This window comes from Rhyacophila brunnea, unplaced genomic scaffold, assembly GCF_057557595.1.
Source record: "Rhyacophila brunnea isolate RB1 unplaced genomic scaffold, BYU_Rbru_1.0 scaffold_6, whole genome shotgun sequence".
Taxonomy (NCBI): Eukaryota; Metazoa; Arthropoda; class Insecta; order Trichoptera; family Rhyacophilidae; genus Rhyacophila; species Rhyacophila brunnea.
In genome coordinates, this window is record NW_028233276.1 from 38470221 (window position 1) to 38491889 (window position 21669).

Here is a 21669-nt window from a genome sequence, read left to right on the forward strand (position 1 = left end):
CAAATACATTTGACTGACATTTTTAGTGTGCACTATTTATGTCGGATCTTAACAGCCTACTTCCACCCTTCGCCACTGATATATTATAAATATATTAATTTTAAAATTTATTACATAAGTATTGTATTTCTTTCTTGTCACATAAAATGTTTCATACTATAATTTATATGTCTTAACTTCATTAATAGCCCCCACCTCAATTAAAACCTATTAAAATAAACAATATCTACATATCGTAGTCTTAGTTCAATGAAAACAAATATGTTTGACTGACTAATTTTAGTGTGCATTATTTATGTCGAATCTTAACAGCCTACCTCCACCCCTCGCCATTGGGCTACCTAGATACATAAACCGATACATCTATATAGGTTAATATTTTTACTGCTCCTTATTCCTATATATAAATAAGCACCAATCGAATAGATAACAATCGAATCTCCGTAAGAGGTTATGAGCTGGTTTCAACAACTGGTTCTACAAGAGTTTTTGTAATAAATTATATTATGCATTTTCGATTACATTATTACCTATACTACTATAGCCTCATTAACAATATGAGGTACTGTATTAGAAGACGTTAGCCTTTAATAACATACAATGAGTTGTACAATCTGATAATTATTGATAATGTACTATTGTACCAGTGAAAGTAAACGTGAGGATCTAAGGTGCGCCTCACACAGATTAAATTTAATTTTGCGGCTATTAAGGTGTTTTTTTATTTGTTGTTTAGATATATAACTTACGAAAGGGTTAATTATTGTCAAATCAAGCTCTGATGCTGTGCTTACTATTTGACATTTATGATCAGTATAGTCTGACAAATCATCATGAATAGAGTCACTCTTTAAAAATACTACCAAATTATACAAATATACATAACTTTGAAAACACTTCCGAGAAAATATATTATAAACCAATAAAAAAATCTTTTTGAAAAAGTAAGACCCCGCAGGAACCGCATCCCTCGGGTATCACGCCCATGCACATAGTCCACTATGCTAAAGGAGGCATACCTACTTAACTACGACCGAGACAATTTTACTGTCAGTTTAAATAACTCAAAAATCGTAGAATTAACAAAACACTTTGTTTTTAAAATCACCAGTGAATACTTTCCTAAGTTTATTAATAATTTGGTGAGATTACATTCAATGTTTTAAAATTATTGGAAAATAACACTATAGTATAAAATACATAATTTTGAAAACACTTCTGAGAAAATATGTTATGTTAACCAATAGACAAAATCTCCGCAGGAATAGAACCTGCATCTCTCAGGTTTCGCGCCCACGCACATAAACCACTATGCTAAAGGTACCATACTTAATTTTAACTAATGGCTCTTATAGCACTCTCTGAAGCGCTTTCTAAATTGAGATACTATTGGCTATCGGTTATAGTATATTAATTAAATTGTCTTCTGTGTAATGGCGCTGCACACTAACATTTGACTAATCATTCTGTTCTTTTATGCTATGACGAGCTTAGTTCCAAATTCGAACGGCGGATAATTTGTGTTGGTATATTATATTCATATAAAACATCTTCAATAATCATAACAAATTCATAGTAATGATTTTATTATCCAAGTACTCGTTAACCCCTCGATACCGTTACCAGTCACCCCCATTTCATTTCGACTTGCCTCTCACCCCACCGACCATTATTTCCATCAATTCGTCGAATCTACTCGTTGTCGGAGGAATCACTTTGCATGGATTATTTTACTTATCGAACGGAATACAAACGCACTGAACACCGTCTTATTTTATTGGGTCGTTTACACGAAGTAGACATTACTAAAATACCATAATTATTGTATTATTTATATTGAAAAAGAATTGTTTTATAAAATATTACTTTATAAATAACGCGGAAGTTAAGTTTGAATAAAGTATACCAGGTATTACTTATAGGTATTATTACATTATGTGTAATGTAATAAGAGACGGATTTATGCGGCGATGAGAAAAATCTCAGAAACAGTAATAGGTATTCAGAATCAGGGAACTCAGAAATAATGGGAACTGAAATACTTAACGGGTAAGGAGAAGCAGGCAACCGATCTCGAGTAAGGAAGAATACGGGAAAAATTTAAACACGTGTCAAGAATACGTTATATTATTACGTCGAATACTGACAACTGCTCTCGGTTTATGCATTGACTCTCATTTAATATTGGTGTATTACACACACTATTGCACGTCTATAATGCGTTTTTCATTTTTGTAGGACACTCATACATTCAAACCCCTGCGTCAAAATTTACTGTATTGGAATTCTATTTATTTGTTCAGAATGTATATTATATACGAATTTTCTAGTTAGCTTGTTAGCACTTGTGAAATTTTTTTGCAAGATTTCAAATACATATTGGCGCTGAACATAATACACAAAACAGATTAATAAATAGAATTCAGATAGGTCATACCCCCAATACACTACATTTTGAAGCACGGTTTTGAATGTGTGAGTGTCCTACGAAAATGAAACACACATTGACACCAATATTGAATGAGCGTCAGTGGATAAACCGAGAGCAGTTTTCAGAACGAAGAACATGATTAGAATGACGTATTCTTGACACGTGTTTATCCCATGTTCCTCCAAACTCGAGATTTTCCTGTTACTCCAAACCCGTTAGGTATTTTAGTTCCAATTAATACTGTATTCCTTGGTATAATACAATACACTGATTATTGATAAAACCAGCTGTAGGTACGGCATACCGTCGCAAAAAATCACCGCATAATATATAATATAAATATAATATAAAATAAAAAATATATATATAAACACTTGTAATATTTTGGGTTTTCAAGTAACTTTAACAAATGTAATCGGCTCAGAGATGCTATTATTATGTACGGTGCATTGTCAATATTGAAGAGCACTGCTGCATGTTGCGATAAAATAAATTTACGAACAAGTTGCAGAATAGAAAACCCTCTCATGTTCTCCCTATGTACTTAAATTTATTTTTATTTATATCGTGTACGAATAATATGTATATTATGAAAAATCAATGAAGATATTCGCTCGTATTATCAAAAATAGATTCTTTATTTTTATCTATAAGGTATTATTTATATAATAATAATATTACTGATACTAATGACCAATTAGTATCAGCATTATTAGAGTAGCAAAGACTCCATACTAGGCGATTATTTAAACACCTAAAAAAACAAATAAATATAAATAAGTAATCTAAAGACATTCCAAATGTAAAAACAAATACCAACAGAAACATCTGTCTCTAAGTATTGAATTTAATACACAGATATACTCTATCCAATTTTATAGAATCTTCTACTAATAGTTGCATACAAAGACTTGCGATTATGCAAAGTTTTTTGTATGTAGTTTTATGCCTTTTGTCCTGGAGATATTCGAACAGTTACTAACGGATGTGTTAGATAGATAGAAAGTCATAGATTTTTAGCGCAAGTTCGATCTGGTTGGGCATCACTTTTTAATATATACTTATGCTTAAGTACATGTTGTCTTTTTTTAATAAAATATTTTTTATAAAAAAATAAAATACAAAATGTTAAATTGTATCAATGAAATACCTTCTAAAAATTCAATTTTAGTCCCGTAAATGGGACGTTTTTTCCGTTACTACCACAGCCTACCTTCCTCTGATGGGCACTTTTCGCTACTGCAATATTATAGGTACCTACATTTATTCCAAAGAATTAAAAAAAACATGTCACAAAAGATTTTAAATACATATAAGAAAACTCGATTTAACAAACATGCCTACGTCATACACCAATATAGATGCAATTGACAATTTATTAAGAATTAAAGCGCAATCTAATTACTTACTGATTTTTCATAAAAAACATGTTTTACGATTAATTGCCAAAAAATAATAAATGTATGTACTTATATGAATATCAACTGATGGATGTTACTGGCTTCCAAAATTATTAGCTTTATATTTTATACAAATTTCCATCGGGTCTTAGATTAAGTATAATAAACAGATACATAAGTAGTGTGTTTCAATACAAAAATCCTGCGAAATAGTTTGCTAAGGAATTTTGGCTAATTCTGGGCCCAGTGATCGTATCCATCGTATTTTTTATAATGGACAATTCGATCTCTGACTCTAGGTACCAGTCATTTCAAATGGCATACCAAAAGTTCCCTCAATTTCAATCAATCCATGCTCCGGTCTTACGTCTTGTCGTATCGCCAGATCGGAGTTTCACACCCCAGGTATATTATATATATAATGATCAGATAATTATAAAAAAACATATAAGAAATTTGCATGATAGATAATATGATAATACGCTTACCTTTTTTTGAAGATTTGCTGAGATCATGGGGCTGGCCCAAAGCAGGCGTATTGGTTATGGATGAAGTACTAACTGTCCTACCGCGCGCCACACACAAATCCAGAGGCTGCTCGAACCCTCCTTCGACAAGGCCCTCCCTAGATGCCACAAGTCCTCCTGCCATGAGCACTGCACCATGAGGCCCCTCGACCGGGGTACAACTAACAAAGTTCATCGCAAGGGTCGCACTTACAACCGTTTCTTTGGAAATCGGAAAACTGCCACGCGACTCTAACCGTTGCAACAAAACCGAATTGGAAGTGTCCCGAAGTTTCACTAAATCAGTACTGTTCACTTTGTTTTCTGGTTTAAATTTAAAACTGTCTTTTTTTCTAACGTTCATAAGCTGACTCAAAACATGCGTTTTTGATGCTTGACTTTCAACGGAATCAGAAGAGTTTTTGCTAGTATTGTTAACACACTTTATACCAATGTCTGGACTTATTCTACAAACGCCTGTTGGGGTGGTAGTTAGGCTAGTTAGAGAGTAGATAGGACTCGGTGTACTAAGAAGTCGAACTGGAGGTGGTGTATTCAAGGATGTATTCTTTAAATCCCATCCAAGAATATCAATAATAGAGTGTGGCGTTGGTACTTTTGGAGGCTTGGCATAGACATGAGGATGCCATGAGAAATCTTCGCCGTCTTGATAAGAATGTTGTATATTGTCATGATTATTTGCATCTCTATATTGAAAATACCGTGCTTTATTTTCCACTGAAACTTTTTCTTCTAAATTGCTTGTGAAGTTTTCTTCTGATCCCCCAGAAAGAGAACTGATTTTCATAGAATTTATAAAGTTATCCTGAAATGTAGGCGATCGCATTTCTTTATCGTCACCAGGTGAGTCTTTCTTAAAATACTTAGGTGCAAAATCATAATCATCTCGTTCTTGACTTCTTCTTCGTTTATTATTATCGATCGTTTCATCGTCTGCAAATTCAGCCTCCTCATCTGACAAGTCTATTTTAAGTCTGTTTTCTGTATCGCTTTCATTTCCACTTGGAGAACTTCTATAATAATAATCAGCTTCGCTGTTTTGTTCGTGGGCTCTTTCTAAAGGTGATGATGGATTGACAATAGTTTCCGCGATGGATATCTCATAGCTGTCTATAGCGCCTTCTTGTACTGTCACTGATCCCTTCACTTCCTGAATGTGACTGACATCGAAAACTTGTTTGGACTCGTTAGATAGATCCGCGACAAAGGAGTTCGTGAAATCAGACGTCAATTTGAAATTGTCTTTCATGATTTTATTAATATCGTTGTCACTTTCACTGTCTGCAAATGGTAAAGATAGAACGCACGGACTTCTTCGAGGATGTCCAGGTCTAAGAAAAGCTCCTGGTGACACTACTGTGTTGTTGTTTTCAGACGCGGTCAGCTTGTTCACTGCCGTTGGCATGTCTTGTATAGAATCGGAAGATGGCACTGTCGTGTCTGATTGTTGCATTTTGGTACATCACGAGATCACTACGCCATTTGTCCGAGTTATGCGGACATTCTAGCACTAAACTCATCGGACGCACTTAATTTTCCTTAATGTTTCGAATTGATAATATGTCTTCATTGAGTCCATTCCAGGCACCTAAAAATAAAATAAACTTTATATTAAAAACTTAAACTTAAATATTATTAATTAATTTGTAAATAAGCTAGAAACTAAAAACAAAACTTGCGATAAAATAGCAATTTCCAAATAATTTATTTTCGTTATTCATTAGAAAATATTATATAGCAATGGTAGGCTGCTATGATTCGACATAAATAGTTCACACTAAACTTTGTCTGTCATACTTATTTGTTTTCATTGAACTAATAATAGAATTTGCCGATGGTGCTGGTTAGTTTTTAAAATGCAGTTAAACCCAACATAAACCAAACTATAATAGTGTAGGTATACTATGGGAGATCAGACAAAAATAGTGCATACTTTTGAAGTCATACTTATTTGGTTTCGTTGAATTAAGAATGACTTACAGGTGGTGTTAGATAGTTTTTTTTAAATTCATAAACCCCTGCCTAAACCAAACCATAATCGATAAAAAAGATTCTTCTATCTATAAAATATTTTTTGACTATTATATATTATGGCTTGGATTAGGCAGGGTTTAATTGAATTTTAAAACCTAACAAACACTTAAATATTATACACATTGTAGTCTTAGTTATCGTAGTTAGCTCAACAAAAACAAATACTTACGTTTGACTGACAAAGTTTAGTGTGCACTATTTATGTCGGATCTTAACAGCCTACCTCCACCCTTCACCGCTGACATATATAAGTATTAATATTGACATTTATAAGGTAGGTAAGCATGTGTTTCTTTCTTGTCATATAAATGTTTTAAACTTTAATTTACATGTATTAACTTCATTAATAGCCCCAATTAAAACCTATTACAATAAACAGGAAATAATTTAATATGATACCTCAATGCAATAATGAACAAACACTTTGTCAGATACAATCTCGCTGATATTATGTCTATGAAGCGATTGTTCCCCGAGCAAGAAAGTATAAAGTGTGTTCGGCCGCTATTAAGCAAATTAAGTCGAATGCAGTGATCTGAGACATATGGTATTCGTACAATGTAAAATTATTTTACTTGAGCATTATAAAAAAAAAAATCAAAATCGTACGTCAAAACATATATGTATAAGTGGGGGTCCAAGGTTCGAATTCGGCAATCGGCAAGTACACATATTGTTTTTCAATTTATGCATGGGTGAGAGTATGGACCTAATAAGTTGAGCAAACCATTTCTCGTAAAAACAAAAATCTGTTCTTTCTAATCTCGGAGAAGTTTGGAACTTCAAATATACAGATCAAATAATTCTTTCATTCATATCTGATTATCCACTATTTTTTTTTTCAATTAAATGGGCAAATTAAATACTTATATTATGATGTATAAAATAATACCAAACCGTATACATTGTAGACTGCCAAAATCCTGTGGTAAAAATTTTATTCATTCGTAATAAACATAACACGAGAGGCTGAGAGTGAAGAGGTGACGTTGGACCTGACTCGGCCACGTGCTGCGGATGCCAAAAGAGAACCTCAACCTGGCTTGCCTATTTTTCAAGCCAACCAGATTCCAGCGTCCTGGAAGGTTGCTAAATACTATCTATAGAGTGTAGACGGCGAAGCTACGGGATGCTGGTTTGACCTGGAACGATGTAAGAAGACTGGCTAGTGACAGGGATTCTTGGAGGCGCCGCGTGGTGTCCATAATATGCTTCAACTAAAGGGCGGATATGGCCTAAGAAGAAACATAAATATACTTACATACAGATGAAAGTGATGGAAAAGTTAACTCTACCTATATTGTAATAAGGGTCAATTAGCAAACTACGTTCATTTGTAAACGTCGCTATATTTTTTGTAACCGTGTAACCGAACGCCAGATGCTTATTTTAAAAATACCTATTGTGTGTAGGTACTTACTTAAAACTAAAATACACCCATATTGCAATAAGGGCGATTCCTTCCGATTATGAGATATCTATAACCTGTTCTGAAAAAAAGTACCTACCCATTTTAATGTTTACATATTATTGTATGAAAAAATGTATCTTATATAAAAGGGAAAACTAAACATATAATTAAGCACTCTGCATATAAAGGTGACTTATCCTTTTATTACTTTTTAAAATGCCATAATAATACAAATCAATTTTATGTTTTTCACTTGTCTCATTTTTTATTGACACTACAGATTTATTAAATAGCTTTTTTATTAATTATATTTTTGTATAATACCTAATATTATTTAGTCATATCCGTGCTAAAATCAGAAATCATACAACCAAATCAAATCAAAATAGTAACCATAATTTGAAAACATCTCCTGCATATAGGTACACACTATAAAAAATCATTCTGTAGAAAAAAAATACACCCGACGGGACTTGAACCTGTACCTGCTTGATTTGCGCTAGTATACTTTCCCAATTAAGCTAGGGGCATCTTACTAAATTACGACGATTAAAACTAGTAGTTGTTACATGAAATGCTTATCGAATAGCGTTATAATGTTGGCTATCGGTTTTAGTATATTAAATTAAGGTAGATATCAATTAATTCCGTAATTACTAACCGACTAATTAATTGATTAAAAATATAGTAGTATCCATCATTATGAGGCCAGCCAATATATTTATAATTAAAACTAAGGAAATGTATTTACTACTAGCATTGGCACGTTTAGAGTATATATACCACTCGTAAATAGTTTGTAATTATAACGTTATGACTAGTTTACAATTTTCAAACCAATCTTTACGAATTATTTTAACCAGTCGTGGGTGGTTCGTTCTGTTTTTTTAGTCAACGATTACATGATTGAGACATTAAGTCAAACTGTTTCTAAATTAAGCACCCAGTGTCAAAGTTGCAGACCCCTGGACTTATTCTTTGTTTACTGTTGGTAATTAAGTGGTGATTAGGTTTACTCATTCTCGTTAAAGACAAGTCATTAGCAGAATGACAGCTGGCTCTTTAAAATACCTACTTCGGAACATATAATAATTTTCAAATTCTTGCAATGGACACATGGTTGAAATAGCTATGTTACACATATTGAGTTATTTTATTATTACCTATGTACCAAAACGGTACATACCATGTAGATCTCATTTGGTTGATTTCCAACCGATATTTGTGTTGATGCTGATAATTTGACAACTGATATTATCTTGCATATAATATAAGGGCTAAGACACACTCTTCAGACGTCTTACTTAATTCCAAATGTATCCAATCGGAATCAATTAAGACATGCGTTAATGCCATCTGCCTTATCGTGTATCCTGGCCCTTAAACGTAAGTTTGCAAGAAATTAAAATACATATCATTCTGGCATCTTTATAATTTAACCGAGTATCAAGGGAAGTAAGTTATGAATACTTGTACAATAATTTGTAAACTTTTGTCGTTCAATCTACTTGCGCTATTGTTGCTTGTTCGAAACTCAGCGTGTGTCTACCTACGCCTGCAAACATTGCTATCGCATCATTTAAATGTAGGTAGTTTGGACAGCCCAGGTTGTAGATATTTTTCACATAATAATACATTTGTGTGGAATTTGCAACTGACGGAAACATCAATATTAATTATTATTATCAATTAGGCATAGTTTCATAACCTGATTCAGTTGGAGTTAAATACTATAAAATAAGAGTGGGAAAAATCTTTATGTTTGATATGCGCATGGTGAAACAGATATAATGTAAATGTAAAGGAAAGTACTCCTCGAAGAGAATATAAATAATATTACATTATTACATATATTATTTGCCTTCTTACTCCAATACACATAACAACATAAGCATCGCATTTTGTTTTATAAACAATGCACTAGATATTATTATACTTGTCACTAGAGTTAACGAGCATCGTAATGAATATTATCCTACATAAGGTTTTTAATAATAATAACACTGCCATAAAAATGTGTAACTATAATTTTAAATGATTTTTAGTTTAAAAATAGGGTGACCAATAATTATACAAACTAATAGTTAATATTGTTTTATTTACATAACTTTTTTAACAATTCTAAAGATACGTACGGCATTTTAAGTAGATGTGTACGATATACATGCAGTACAGAAAAATATTTATTATGTCAACTAAATATGCAGTTAAATTAATGTAAACAAAGTGTGTTTACAGACAAATTAATATGCAGGGAAATCTCTATTTATCGATAGTTTTATTTGCTTTGACAGCTTTAATTGCTTAAGCAGATTTCACATGTATATTATCCTATGTCTAGATTTCTACGTTCACATCTTTTGCGGTAACCACAAAATAGGTACTTACGACAAACTTTGATATTCCCACGTTATTAAAAATATAGCTAATGGCAAGTCCAGCATACGAGCAGCAATACATTATTCCACGACTGATCGCTCGGTAGCTATCTAAAATATTAGTGGAATACAGGAATAATAAACTAAGGAGTGAGCATCGAATGTTGATTGACAGATTTATGATTTATCCAATGTCTGCTGAAAATACTTAATAGACTTCGCAGAACATAAGAAATGAATTATAAAATGAAACTAAACATTATTGTGTAGCTGTACTGCTGTTTAAAGTTAAAGAAAACCGGTCGAAAACTGTTTCCGCAGTCATTTGGCATTTAAAACTACTATACCTACTTACTTAAGTAATTAGACAATGTTCCCCAATCTATGTTTTATGCATTATTTACAACTATTATTTAGAGACAAAGTGCTGCTCACAGAACAGATAATAAATAGAATCCCGATAGACCATCAATAAAGTAAATTTTGTTTCAGGGTTTTGAATGTGTAAGTGTCCTACGATTATAGGTGTGCAATAGTGTATGTAATACACCAATAATAAATGGGCGTCAATACATAAACTGAGAGCAATTGTCATATGTATGACATATTCTTGACACGTGTTTAAATTTATCCCGTATTCTTCTTTACTCGAGATCGGTTGCCTGTTTTTCCTTACCCGTTGGGTATTTCAGTTCCCATTATTTCTGAGCTCCCTGGTGCTGCCCTTAACCCACCGCAGAATTGATGCCCCCTTGCATTTTTAGTGTGAATTATGTGTAAAGGCTAAGATACACGGCGCTGCAAACTGCGCCGCATGGATCAATATCATATTAAATTAATGTCTTTTATTTTCATAATAATTAATAAACAATAAGTACCATAAAATATGCGCAAAATGTGGCGTTTTTTAAATTTTTTTAATTAATTACCTATGTAAAATAATTCTGGAAAGAGTTGTAGACAATTATGTTTTCTACAAAATTGATAATAACCATTATTAGTGATTATCATACTGGTGAAGAGATATTGTGAAAAAAAAACGATTTTTGCGCCATTTTTCCAAGATGGCGGCGTTATTGCGCCCTCTAAGCCCTGTAAGCTCTCTTTTTCGGCCCCGGCTACTGGACTATAATATACATCAATCAAACAAATTCAAAATAATAATTTAAAAAATCCATGTGCACAGCAAACGGCGTAAATATTTATTTCTACTCAGTGCAAATAAAGATACATTTGTATGTGAACAATATTTCCCATTCGCGGCGAAATACAGAAAAAAACATGAACAATAAGAGCGTACAAAAGTGAAACGGCAAATAATTTTCAACTGTCTGTAGAACGAAATTACGGAAATGTTTAAAAATGCATCTTTAAAAGTGTGTTTATTGGTTATTACTGATAGTGATGTATCTTAGTTTATAATGGGAATGGCGATATCATTAATTTTAAATTAGTTTTTAATTTTAATTATTATTTATTTTGTTGATACTTATTTCAAGTTTGAGAACGATTTGTTTCTGAAGGCCTGAGGCTTATAGGTAGTGTAATAGGTTTGTATGTATTTACAATACGCATATATTATTAATCAATTTATCATTATTCATTATGCTTAGTGTGAGAAATAGCATATTACCCGTTAAATATTGAATGCATTACAAGATGAAGTTAATTAAATCAAATGGAAATGTTTGATTAATTACCACCTATAAAAGTGTAGGTACATCTAGCTATTAGTGCATTGAAATAAATTTACATAACTATATTATTTCACTACAGCGAACGTGCTATTATTTAAAGATCTTTCCCACACATGCACAATACAAATCATTGTGTAGATTTATAAAAAAAACGTGTTTAAAAACACTAACTAACTTTATGAAGGGACTAAATAATAAGTAGGAAAATGTGAGCAATGAATATGAAAAAGGTTGCTTGATTTTCTTAAAATAACTCAGTCGGGAAAGAATAAAAAATAAAGTATAACATTATAATTTTTACACGCCTATGTATGCAATGCAATGCTGGATATCTCGTCCCATGGAGTTCTAAACAACATTTTAGACTATTAGAGTCATTTTTAATTGCTCTTTTATAATGTTTAACCTAACTTGCATAATTATTGAAATAATTTAAAATGTATGAAGGGTAATTTGGGAAACATGGTCGCCGTATTGTTGAGGGGATAAATTTCAGATGGCTTATTTTTCTAAACGTCGATAATGGTTATGGATATGAAGAAAACAAAGTTTGGTTTTTTCGTCAAAAAGTGCACTTTCCTCTAAAAAAAATCGCGGCATACACGGGGTCAACCACAGAACAAATTAATAAATAGAATATACCTCAATACGGTACATTTTGATGCAGGGTTTTGAATGTATGAGTGTCATACGAAAATTAACCACGCATTATATACCTTCGCGCAATAGTGTGTGTTGCAAGTTGCAACCTTCAATACACCAATATTAAATGAGCGTCAGTACATAAACCGAGAGCAGTTGTCAGTATTCGACGTATGACGTGTTCTTGACACGTGTTTACGTTTATTCCGTATACTTCCACACTGGAGATCGGTTGCCTGTTTCACCACACCCGTTAGGTATTTCAGTTCACATTATTTCTGAGTTCCCTACGGTCAACTAAATGCCCATTGAATAAATAAATAGGTACGATTATGATCAGAACATAATTTGAATATACTTGTATTTTAATGTACCGACACTTTATATGTAAACCAATGACTAACCCTAACCCATCGCAAATACGCATTGTGATTTGTGATAGATAGATGAAGGCTTTTCTTAGCGCATTGACTTAACAAATCTATCTAAGTTTTGTTTTTTCGCTCTCGAAGTTATCCATGACGTATGCATTGCATTACATTAACAAAGCTGTAATGATTCAATAAAGTGCCATGGTGCCTACATGGAAAGTAGTAAAATATCTGTTGGCAGTAAAATTGAAGTAAAAGTAAATTACAACTTTCACTCTTAAGCGGAGAATTTCGCCCTCCATATAACAGCTGGTGTCACATTGTCAAACTTTTGGTAGATCTAATCCATTCAATTTTTCCTCATGCGCACTTTAAAACCATATAATATGTAGGTACCTCAATAAGTACAATAAACAATGAATTTGTCTACTTAACTGAAAATCTAATGTAGGTACCTACTTATGTAAAATCCATAAATTGAAGCCTGAATTGCACACTTATACGCAGTTCTAATTTCAAAAACATTATTAATTTACGATGACAGATGAACAAAATAAAATATGAAAATAGTGTTACTGTCATTCGCATTTCGCACTGCAGAAATGATTATTAACATATTTGTATACTTTTTACTTATATTAATTTTGTAGCTAGATATTTTCCTTGGTAGTGATAAAAAAATGATGATAGGATTAGGTACCAACTTTACAGGGTGACTTAAGGCAATCCTTTCTATTGGTTTTGGAACGTTGGTAAATAATATATACCAGTAAGTATAAAGTTCATAATAATTAACAACAATAATTCAAGTAAATATTTTTTTTACAAGAGCTTTTAACCTAGTAGGCAAATTAACTTATGCCAGGAATAATAAATTCATATGAAAAATAATATGTAGGTATATAAATTGATGGGTGCAAAAGTTAACATTGACTGTCACAAAAAACATAAAGGTGTCTGTCTATACCAAAGCAACTACTATCCGACTGATTTTCTCTTAGGGATGCTTACGTACTGTAGCTTAAAATTTAGAAGGGATCTTTATTTAGCTACATATTTTTTCAGACTTATACGCGGCGTAAATGTGAACTCTGCCATTCTTGGTGTCTCTGATTACCTTAGGAATCGAGGGCATCCGTTGTTTGTTCTCCCACGGTGCAGAACTAACCGGCCATTAGTAATGGTAAGTTTTTAAGAAAGGGTCTATCAAAGTTCACTCTGTGTGCTTCCATCTACTTTTATTTTGTTATTTATTTTATTTATTTTCTTATTTTATTACTAATTCTCTCTATTTTTATTTTTAAAAATTATTAACACTTATTTTATGTCATGTCGTGAATGCTTTGAATTTATAATTTGTTATGTTCATTGTATGTAAAATAAATAAATTTGATTTGATTTGATCACTTCACATTTATCCTGCATTCAATTTATATTATATTACTTTTACATACTTATGTTATTACAAATAATATTTTATTGTAAATTATAAATTAATATACTTTCTCGTCATGTCCAGTATTTTAATTGTAGGAAATGTTTGCGGAAAATGCATAAAATAATGTTCAAAGCGTTTATGACGTCAATTTGACAGTTCATTGAGCACAAAATAGCACCAGGCATTAAAACGGATGACTGCAACAAATATATAATAATACATATCTACTGATATATAGCTACTAATTTAAATAGCCAAAACCACAGGACATAGCTGGTTATAAACATACATCGATATTGATTGGTATTACCTGTACCCAATGCAAAATATTATTTTCATCGCTTCGGGCCTCTATTTATCATAATATATAATGAACTGAAATAAATACAAGGATTTTCCACGTCAATGTATTTTTCATCGATTGAGCTTCCAGACCAGAGCTTTCCAACCGGTGTGGCGAGAGCGATTGGAAAGTGTACCTCAAGAAATCTGGTTGTCTGAAAAGAACAGTTTCCGTCGATTGGAGAAAAAGAAGTAGGTAAATAAAATACTCTTCTACCATTTTCCACCAAATATTATCTTTGCGAGCAATATTTGGCGATGGTCACTTACACCAGAGCTTCCCAAGCGGTCTGGCGTCAGTGATAGCCAATAATGCGACATTTGTTATATAAGTACCTACTGATAACATAGTGTCAAGATGGTGTCAAGTCAATCGCAATGCCTTCACAGCCTTTGGTAATAGAGATATCTTGCCGTAGCAAACGTGAGGCACTATTGTGTTCGGAGTATCCCAATAATAATTCCCTATAGTCTCATCTTGAATGCCGTATTTATGTGCAAGATTGCAAGGCTTGCTCAGAATCAAGAAATGGACGCACATGACGAAGGTGGTTACAGTAAATCAATGAATGGTAAGACTCGAATTGTGTTGAATGGGGGAAAACATCAACTATCTAAGTTTTCTAAGTATTTAAATAAGTGTTGTCCTTGATCAATTTATAAGAAGTGCAAAAGAGATGTCTTTAGAAACGTTAATTGAAGCTTTAATTTCCTACTCTAATCCCAATTAAAAAGACACTGCAATAATTGTTAATTTTATTAAACTAACCATACTTAATACTTAACTGTCGTCTAACATTTCAATAAATTTGATTGACTAAATGAAAAGCTCACAAAACTACATATTATTATTCGCTGCTGTTGCATTAGCAAAGATTAACCGAAGATAAAAAATATTAAGTAATAATTAATTACTTAAGAGCGTACATAAGTGAAACGGCAAATAATTTTCAACTATATGTGCGACGAAATTTCAGACTGGCTGCCAATCGGAAAGCGAAAGTCAAGCTGTGAACACGTAAATTTGTTTTGTGATGGCGTCGGGGGAATTAATTCTTAAATCGTGTAAAGATGACTAAAAAACGTTACCCATTTACTTGAAAAAGAAAACATGTCAATGAATATATTATTATTATTACAAATAGAACAATAAACATATCACTAAATGGACACATGTTGAATTTATATGACACATTATGTTTTGTTCTGCACGCGTCGTTTGCACATTCTTCGCGTCGCGCAGTAACGATCGTTTTAGACCGTGCCCCAACTGAAGTATAGCCTTAATATCTACGTTTATCAGCAAATTTATCGGAATAAAAAATATCAAATGTTAGCAAGTAGACATTGCATACTTACTTAAAAAAATATAATTCACAAAATAATAAAGAATTCTCAGGAATACGGAAGGGTGTCAAATTCATAACACAATAATTTAATTAATAATAGTCGATTTGAGTTTCTAAGAAATATTTATCTAACTGCGCATCGTGGGAATTTTGAATTTTGAAACGTTGCTTATAATTTTTATGAAATTTTCTTCGTTAAACGCTTAAGCTGACAGTGCTAAAAATTAAATGCTGGCACGTGATAAATAGTTACAATTAATATCACCGTTCATATTATTGTGTTATTTTACTTAGGTATACATTGTGAACTGTTTTGGTTGAGTAACACTTTATCACATCGTTGATCAATATGATGAATTGACATGAAGCTATCACTAAGTATATAAAATTTGTCACATCTAGCTAAATACCTTATACCAGTGGCGAAGGGTGACTTTTGGAAAGAGGTAGGCTGTGGAGAAAAAGAGCACACTTGTCAGGTATACTTACGAGAAATAAGAAGATAATACGATATTGGGTACTACTAATGAATAGGTACACACTAATAACAACACACTAATTGAATGAAACTTTAAAAACTCACCGACGACATAAAATTGAGCGATGAGTTTACATTACGCATTTTTCAAAACATTTATACACATCAAACATCATTAGATGAAATTTCTTTTTATTTTTAAAAACAATCTAGGTACATATATTTATTTAGTAATATGCGATTAAACGCCATAGATTTTTTTTTTAAATTAAGTAAGTACCTAAGTATCTAATTATTAATTATTTTGGACAAAGTGCAGTCATGACAACAATAGTATGTCGATAGACTGACTGAGGTTACGTGGCGTAAAGTTTATACGAAAAATTATCACAATTCCTTGACAAATAATCCGACAATTATTTACGTCAACACGCCGCGATGTGCGCGCTGTAGTATATATTTTTTAACCCTTTGCAAGTTGTTTTGTAATCTGTACCAATACCGACATCTGTCGATGGCAAAATTAATTTGTTTTTATAGAATATAAAATAATCGAGTGATTATATAAATATGCAATTAAAAAAATATTTTTCTTAAGAAAATAAGCTTCAAGTAATCGCCTAGTATGGAGTCCTCGCTTCCAATTCCTTTAGACATATGGTTATGGACGTTATGTCGACCATACTTCTTCAGCGGAAACAGCGGATAAATTGTTTTTTTTTTTTACATTTTTATGATTTTTATTGTTGAAAATTAGCTCATCTTCACATTGTTTTCCGTGAAAATACCACGATCAGGATTTACGCCCAACATGAAAATTTCGTCCGTGATCCAACACAAGAATCTTTTTTAGCTCTAGTTAGGTATTTCCAAAAAGTTATTCCATCTAGCTTTATTTTCTTATCAAAAAATGATTCTGGAAAAAGTCTATACAATCAGAAGATTCATAATGGTACACGTCGGTTTACACCGTTTAAACCGCGTAATTTTCATAGCCGACTTCGTCAAAATTCATGAATTCAAGAATAAAAACCTAACCGAACCTAATAAATAATCCAGTATATCAGCAATTATTATCGATTTTTTGCCTCTGGCTTCAATTAAACCGACAAGAACCTTCCTTTTTTTATTATGTGGGTACCTATGTACTTTTCTAAAATCATTTTCCCAAATATATCAATTTATAAGGTACCGGATTGGGTTCGTCACAATTTTAAAACAAAGTACAAAAAAAATCAAGCTCAAATAAAAAAACTTATCCTCCTAAATAAATAAGAGATGGTCACCGTTCATTGTACAATTGTGGGGTTACTGCCAAAAGTTGATATATCTGGAAATCATGTTATGGAATAATTGCAATTTGAAAGATTGACTTGCCCTATAAAATCAGGCATAATGCTAATTTTTTTGTGCTTTGTGTGCATATATCCATATCGGATGGTCTTGAATTATTTTACTTCTATCACACATATTTATATATGGACACATAATCCGTTGTTAACTATAAATACCGAAATTATCAACTTACCGACTTTTGGCAGCAACCCTAATAATTATTAGTAAATTCAAGCCTGTCGATAATATACATACCGCAAGAGCTAAACATTCCTATAAGATAGGTATATAATCAGATCGCTAGATGTTACTATGTGCTTTCGGCAGTATACACTTGATAATAGAGCCTTTAACAACTATGCAATGCCTGCTTAAATAATAACTAGGTAAACCATGGATCAACAATTAGGTATTTTTGGTATTGGTATCTTGATAGTCATTCAACGTCCGACGGGAAGTAATTTTGTCAACTAGACTATTTTACCATACTTATAACAAAACATTGCTTTATTTTTTAACTTCTTATAACTTATAAGTGTTTTATGGTGTCTTTAAAATAGCTGTTTTTAAAACAGTCGAACTTGGTTATTACGAGGAAGATGGGACCGACTGAATTTGCTCGTTATAAGCGTTACTCGTATATAAGAGAATAGGTATTTTTTTAAATGAGCGGTCACTTAACACAAAAAGTCGCTATTCAAACAAAAATACACAATTAGAATTTTCCCCCGAAACAAGCATGGCAGTCGTAAGCTACAAAAGAAGTTGTTTATTACAATGAACGCTGGTAGGTACCTACCTACTGACTTCACAAACTTTGGATTTTATACATGGAATTTCAACCATATGCGTGGATACTTTTTCAATATTGTCGGCGAAAACACCAATTAGGTAGGTACTTAGACACTTAACTAGTGTCATAAACGCAATCCGACCCCAGCGGCATCCTGTCCGGTCGGATTTTATTGCTTAGGGTCGAAATGTTTTTAAGCGATCGACACATTAACAGTTTTAAGAAAATTTTTGACGATATATTAGCTATTATATTTAGCTCGGTATATCCGATAACCAGCTCGTTATAAAAGTGAATAAATGTATGGAGAAAATCATAAACCAAAATGTCAACGAATGTTTCCTCATTACATCCGAGATCATAGCATGTAAACCTAAACAATGCCTAAGCTTAAAATTGTCTAATTGTTTATTTTATTAACTTCATGCAAAATTATTACTTTATTAGCCTGAGTATAAAAACAGTGCACAATTGGAGAGACAATAAAAACGTAATAATTACTAATTAGTATTCCTATATGTTGTGAAATATGATTTCACGGGCATCGCATCGTATTGCACTGTTACAAATAGGTTGGATAGGAACATTATAAATTATAACTATACAACTATAACAACAATGTTTAAGTATCGAAGTAAGCATATTGAATTGAATAAACGATATACCTAGTAATATAATATAGAATTACCAAGAACTACAAATTTGATAACGGTGTCGCAAATTTTCCCGCACAAAGCAAATTTGAATGTTTTCAACACGTTCGTAAATTGTTTTCTTTTGTTCAGGTGTCGAATTTAATATTAAGTATTCACTATTATTATTTATAGTCAACACTGCCTATTAAAAATCAATAAACAATATTACCCGCCTAAAAAGTGTGATATTTTAAGAAGTAGGTAAGTACCTATATCATACCTAGTATTTTAATGCAATCTTAACTCTTAATAAAATTATGTAGGTAACTAAACACAAAGTGTAGGTAAATCCTTGGTGACGACCGTTAATAAAAATCACGTGACTCGGGCATGCCTTCCGGATGACGGTAGACTACCAAACTGCCTCATCCTGCAGTATAGCAACATAATTATGCTTCAGGTGGCATGTCAGGAGGTGTAGGATAATATCCTGGCGCTGTACCTACAGTGCGACTTTTATATCAAGTCTTCAACGTCACAGAGCTGCATGCGCTGAAACCGTTACATCACGTGATTTTTACGCGCTGATACTATTAGGTCACGTGATATTTGCGTGTTTACGTGTGAAAACATCTTCTTCGCTACGTGTTAAAACTGTGAACTTACATGCTCCGCCCATTTTTAACCGCACTTCCATTATAAACTAACAAGCTCCTTCCATTTAGTAAATAACAGCGCTTAGAAGCGTAGCCAAGATGTTTTCGCACAGTAGTAGCAGATACTCCATCTCTAGGACTATTGAAAGCGGTTTTTTCTGTTTCTTCTCCCTCACAATAATTATACATTCGAAATAATGCTTTTCGTCTGCTTACGCAAAGGTTTAGGCATTTAATGTTAATAAAACCCCACGTGATATTGAATAAACCTAGCTACACTGTTTTAACGGCGCGGGGAATGTAGTGGCGATTAAAGTAAACGGGGTTGGTTTAAGTTACAGAAAATCACATTTTAGAGAAATGACGCGATCGTGTGCTTGCATGTGACTAGAGCGTGTTAGGACGAAGTATGATTGTTGAAACTCGATCACATTAGAGTAGAAAGATGACACGTTAGATACCTTACGTGAACGTACATAATATTATTATGTATGGATAGGTATTTTCCTACCAATATTGTATCTATATTGTTATTCTTCTTAGGATGACAAAGCTATGTGGGTGTACATATTATGTAGATATCCTTCCAATATTGCACTGATAAATAGATAGGACATATTCTTCTGGTATTGCGTCCACGACGAAATAAATTTAACACGGATTAGTGTCATTTGAAAGTAACGATACCAACACCTAAATGAGTCGCCTGCACTGCCACAAGAATCTGACACGATTCTACATAAATTCCGCATCTATTTTCAACTTAGTATTTTTAGTGTTTATAATAATTTATATTAGATAGGTACCTAGGTACCTACTTGTTAAGTCAATCTTTAAAATCTAAACTAATCCATAATAAATTAAATCAATCGATAAAATAAACTAATAATTCGATGTCTTGTTTTCATACTAGGTACTTATTTAACAGAGCAGCTAGCCTTTGACAAACTTAAACACTATTTTTCTCTACTACGAAAATGCAATGCCCAAACCTTGCCCAAACGGTATTTCATTAGAAACGACAAACATGCCTACCTAAGTATTATTATAATATTGTACAATTTCACTTAAGTAAGTAATAAGTTCTTTTTTTTTAAAAAACTCATGAAGCCAGAGATATAATATTAAATTTCAAAGTATTTTATTTACCTGCCAAGGAAGAAATTTTAAAATAGTTCACTCAACTGGTAGTAACTTTACACGTGTTACCAACAAAATGTTATTTTTTTTATTTCACTAAACTCTTTTAATAAACTTCACAGAACTTTTTATTCACTCTAAATTTATTAGCAGTTAGTTTGTCAAATTTTAAACGTCTAATACATTTGAATAAAATATAAACTTTGACATAAAAATACGAGACAAACACTATTTAATGGTACAACCGTTATCACTGACTTCCTATCCGAGTTCTGTTCTGACAGACAGATCGGAAACACCTACGTAAACCGCGGTTAAAACACAAAATCAAAGAGAACCAACACTTTTACAAGTCATTTGACAGTTCCGCTTATTTGTGTTTCACTGTATCAACTTGTCAACTGTTTTTAATAGGGGAAACAAAAGAACGAGCTGCGAGTGAAATGTCAATAACAAACATTGAACGAAATGCAACATTGAATAGCGTCGCGTGGAGAGAACGGCCGAGTTGTTAGCGAGCCGATCTTCTGAGTTGGACTAACATCCAAATCGCTTAATTTTATGAGTTGTTGCCTTCTCTACCCCCTTGTAGCAGCAGACGGTATGCTTGCA

General features: G+C 32.5%; 1 protein-coding gene across 1 annotated transcript; it reads right to left on the reverse strand.

Moving 5' to 3' along the window:
- Positions 1–451: 451 nt before the first annotated feature.
- Positions 452–21596, reverse strand: LOC147065655 (uncharacterized). Its single transcript, XM_085957033.1, has 3 exons — positions 21067–21596; positions 4320–5946; positions 452–477 (listed from the first exon to the last, which is right to left on the reverse strand). The coding sequence occupies exons 2-3, from the start codon at positions 5809–5811 to the stop codon at positions 452–454; spliced, it is 1518 nt and encodes a 505-aa protein (XP_085813159.1). The 5' UTR covers positions 5812–5946; positions 21067–21596.
- Positions 21597–21669: the final 73 nt, after the last annotated feature.

Coding starts and splice junctions, on each gene's coding strand:
- LOC147065655 (XM_085957033.1), bottom strand. CDS start 5,811: ATGCAACAATCAGACACGACAGTGCCATCTTCCGATTCTATACAAGAC. Junction 478..4,319: donor CAGCAAATCTTCAAAAAAAG/GTAAGCGTATTA, acceptor AAACTCTTGTAG/AACCAGTTGTTGAAACCAGC.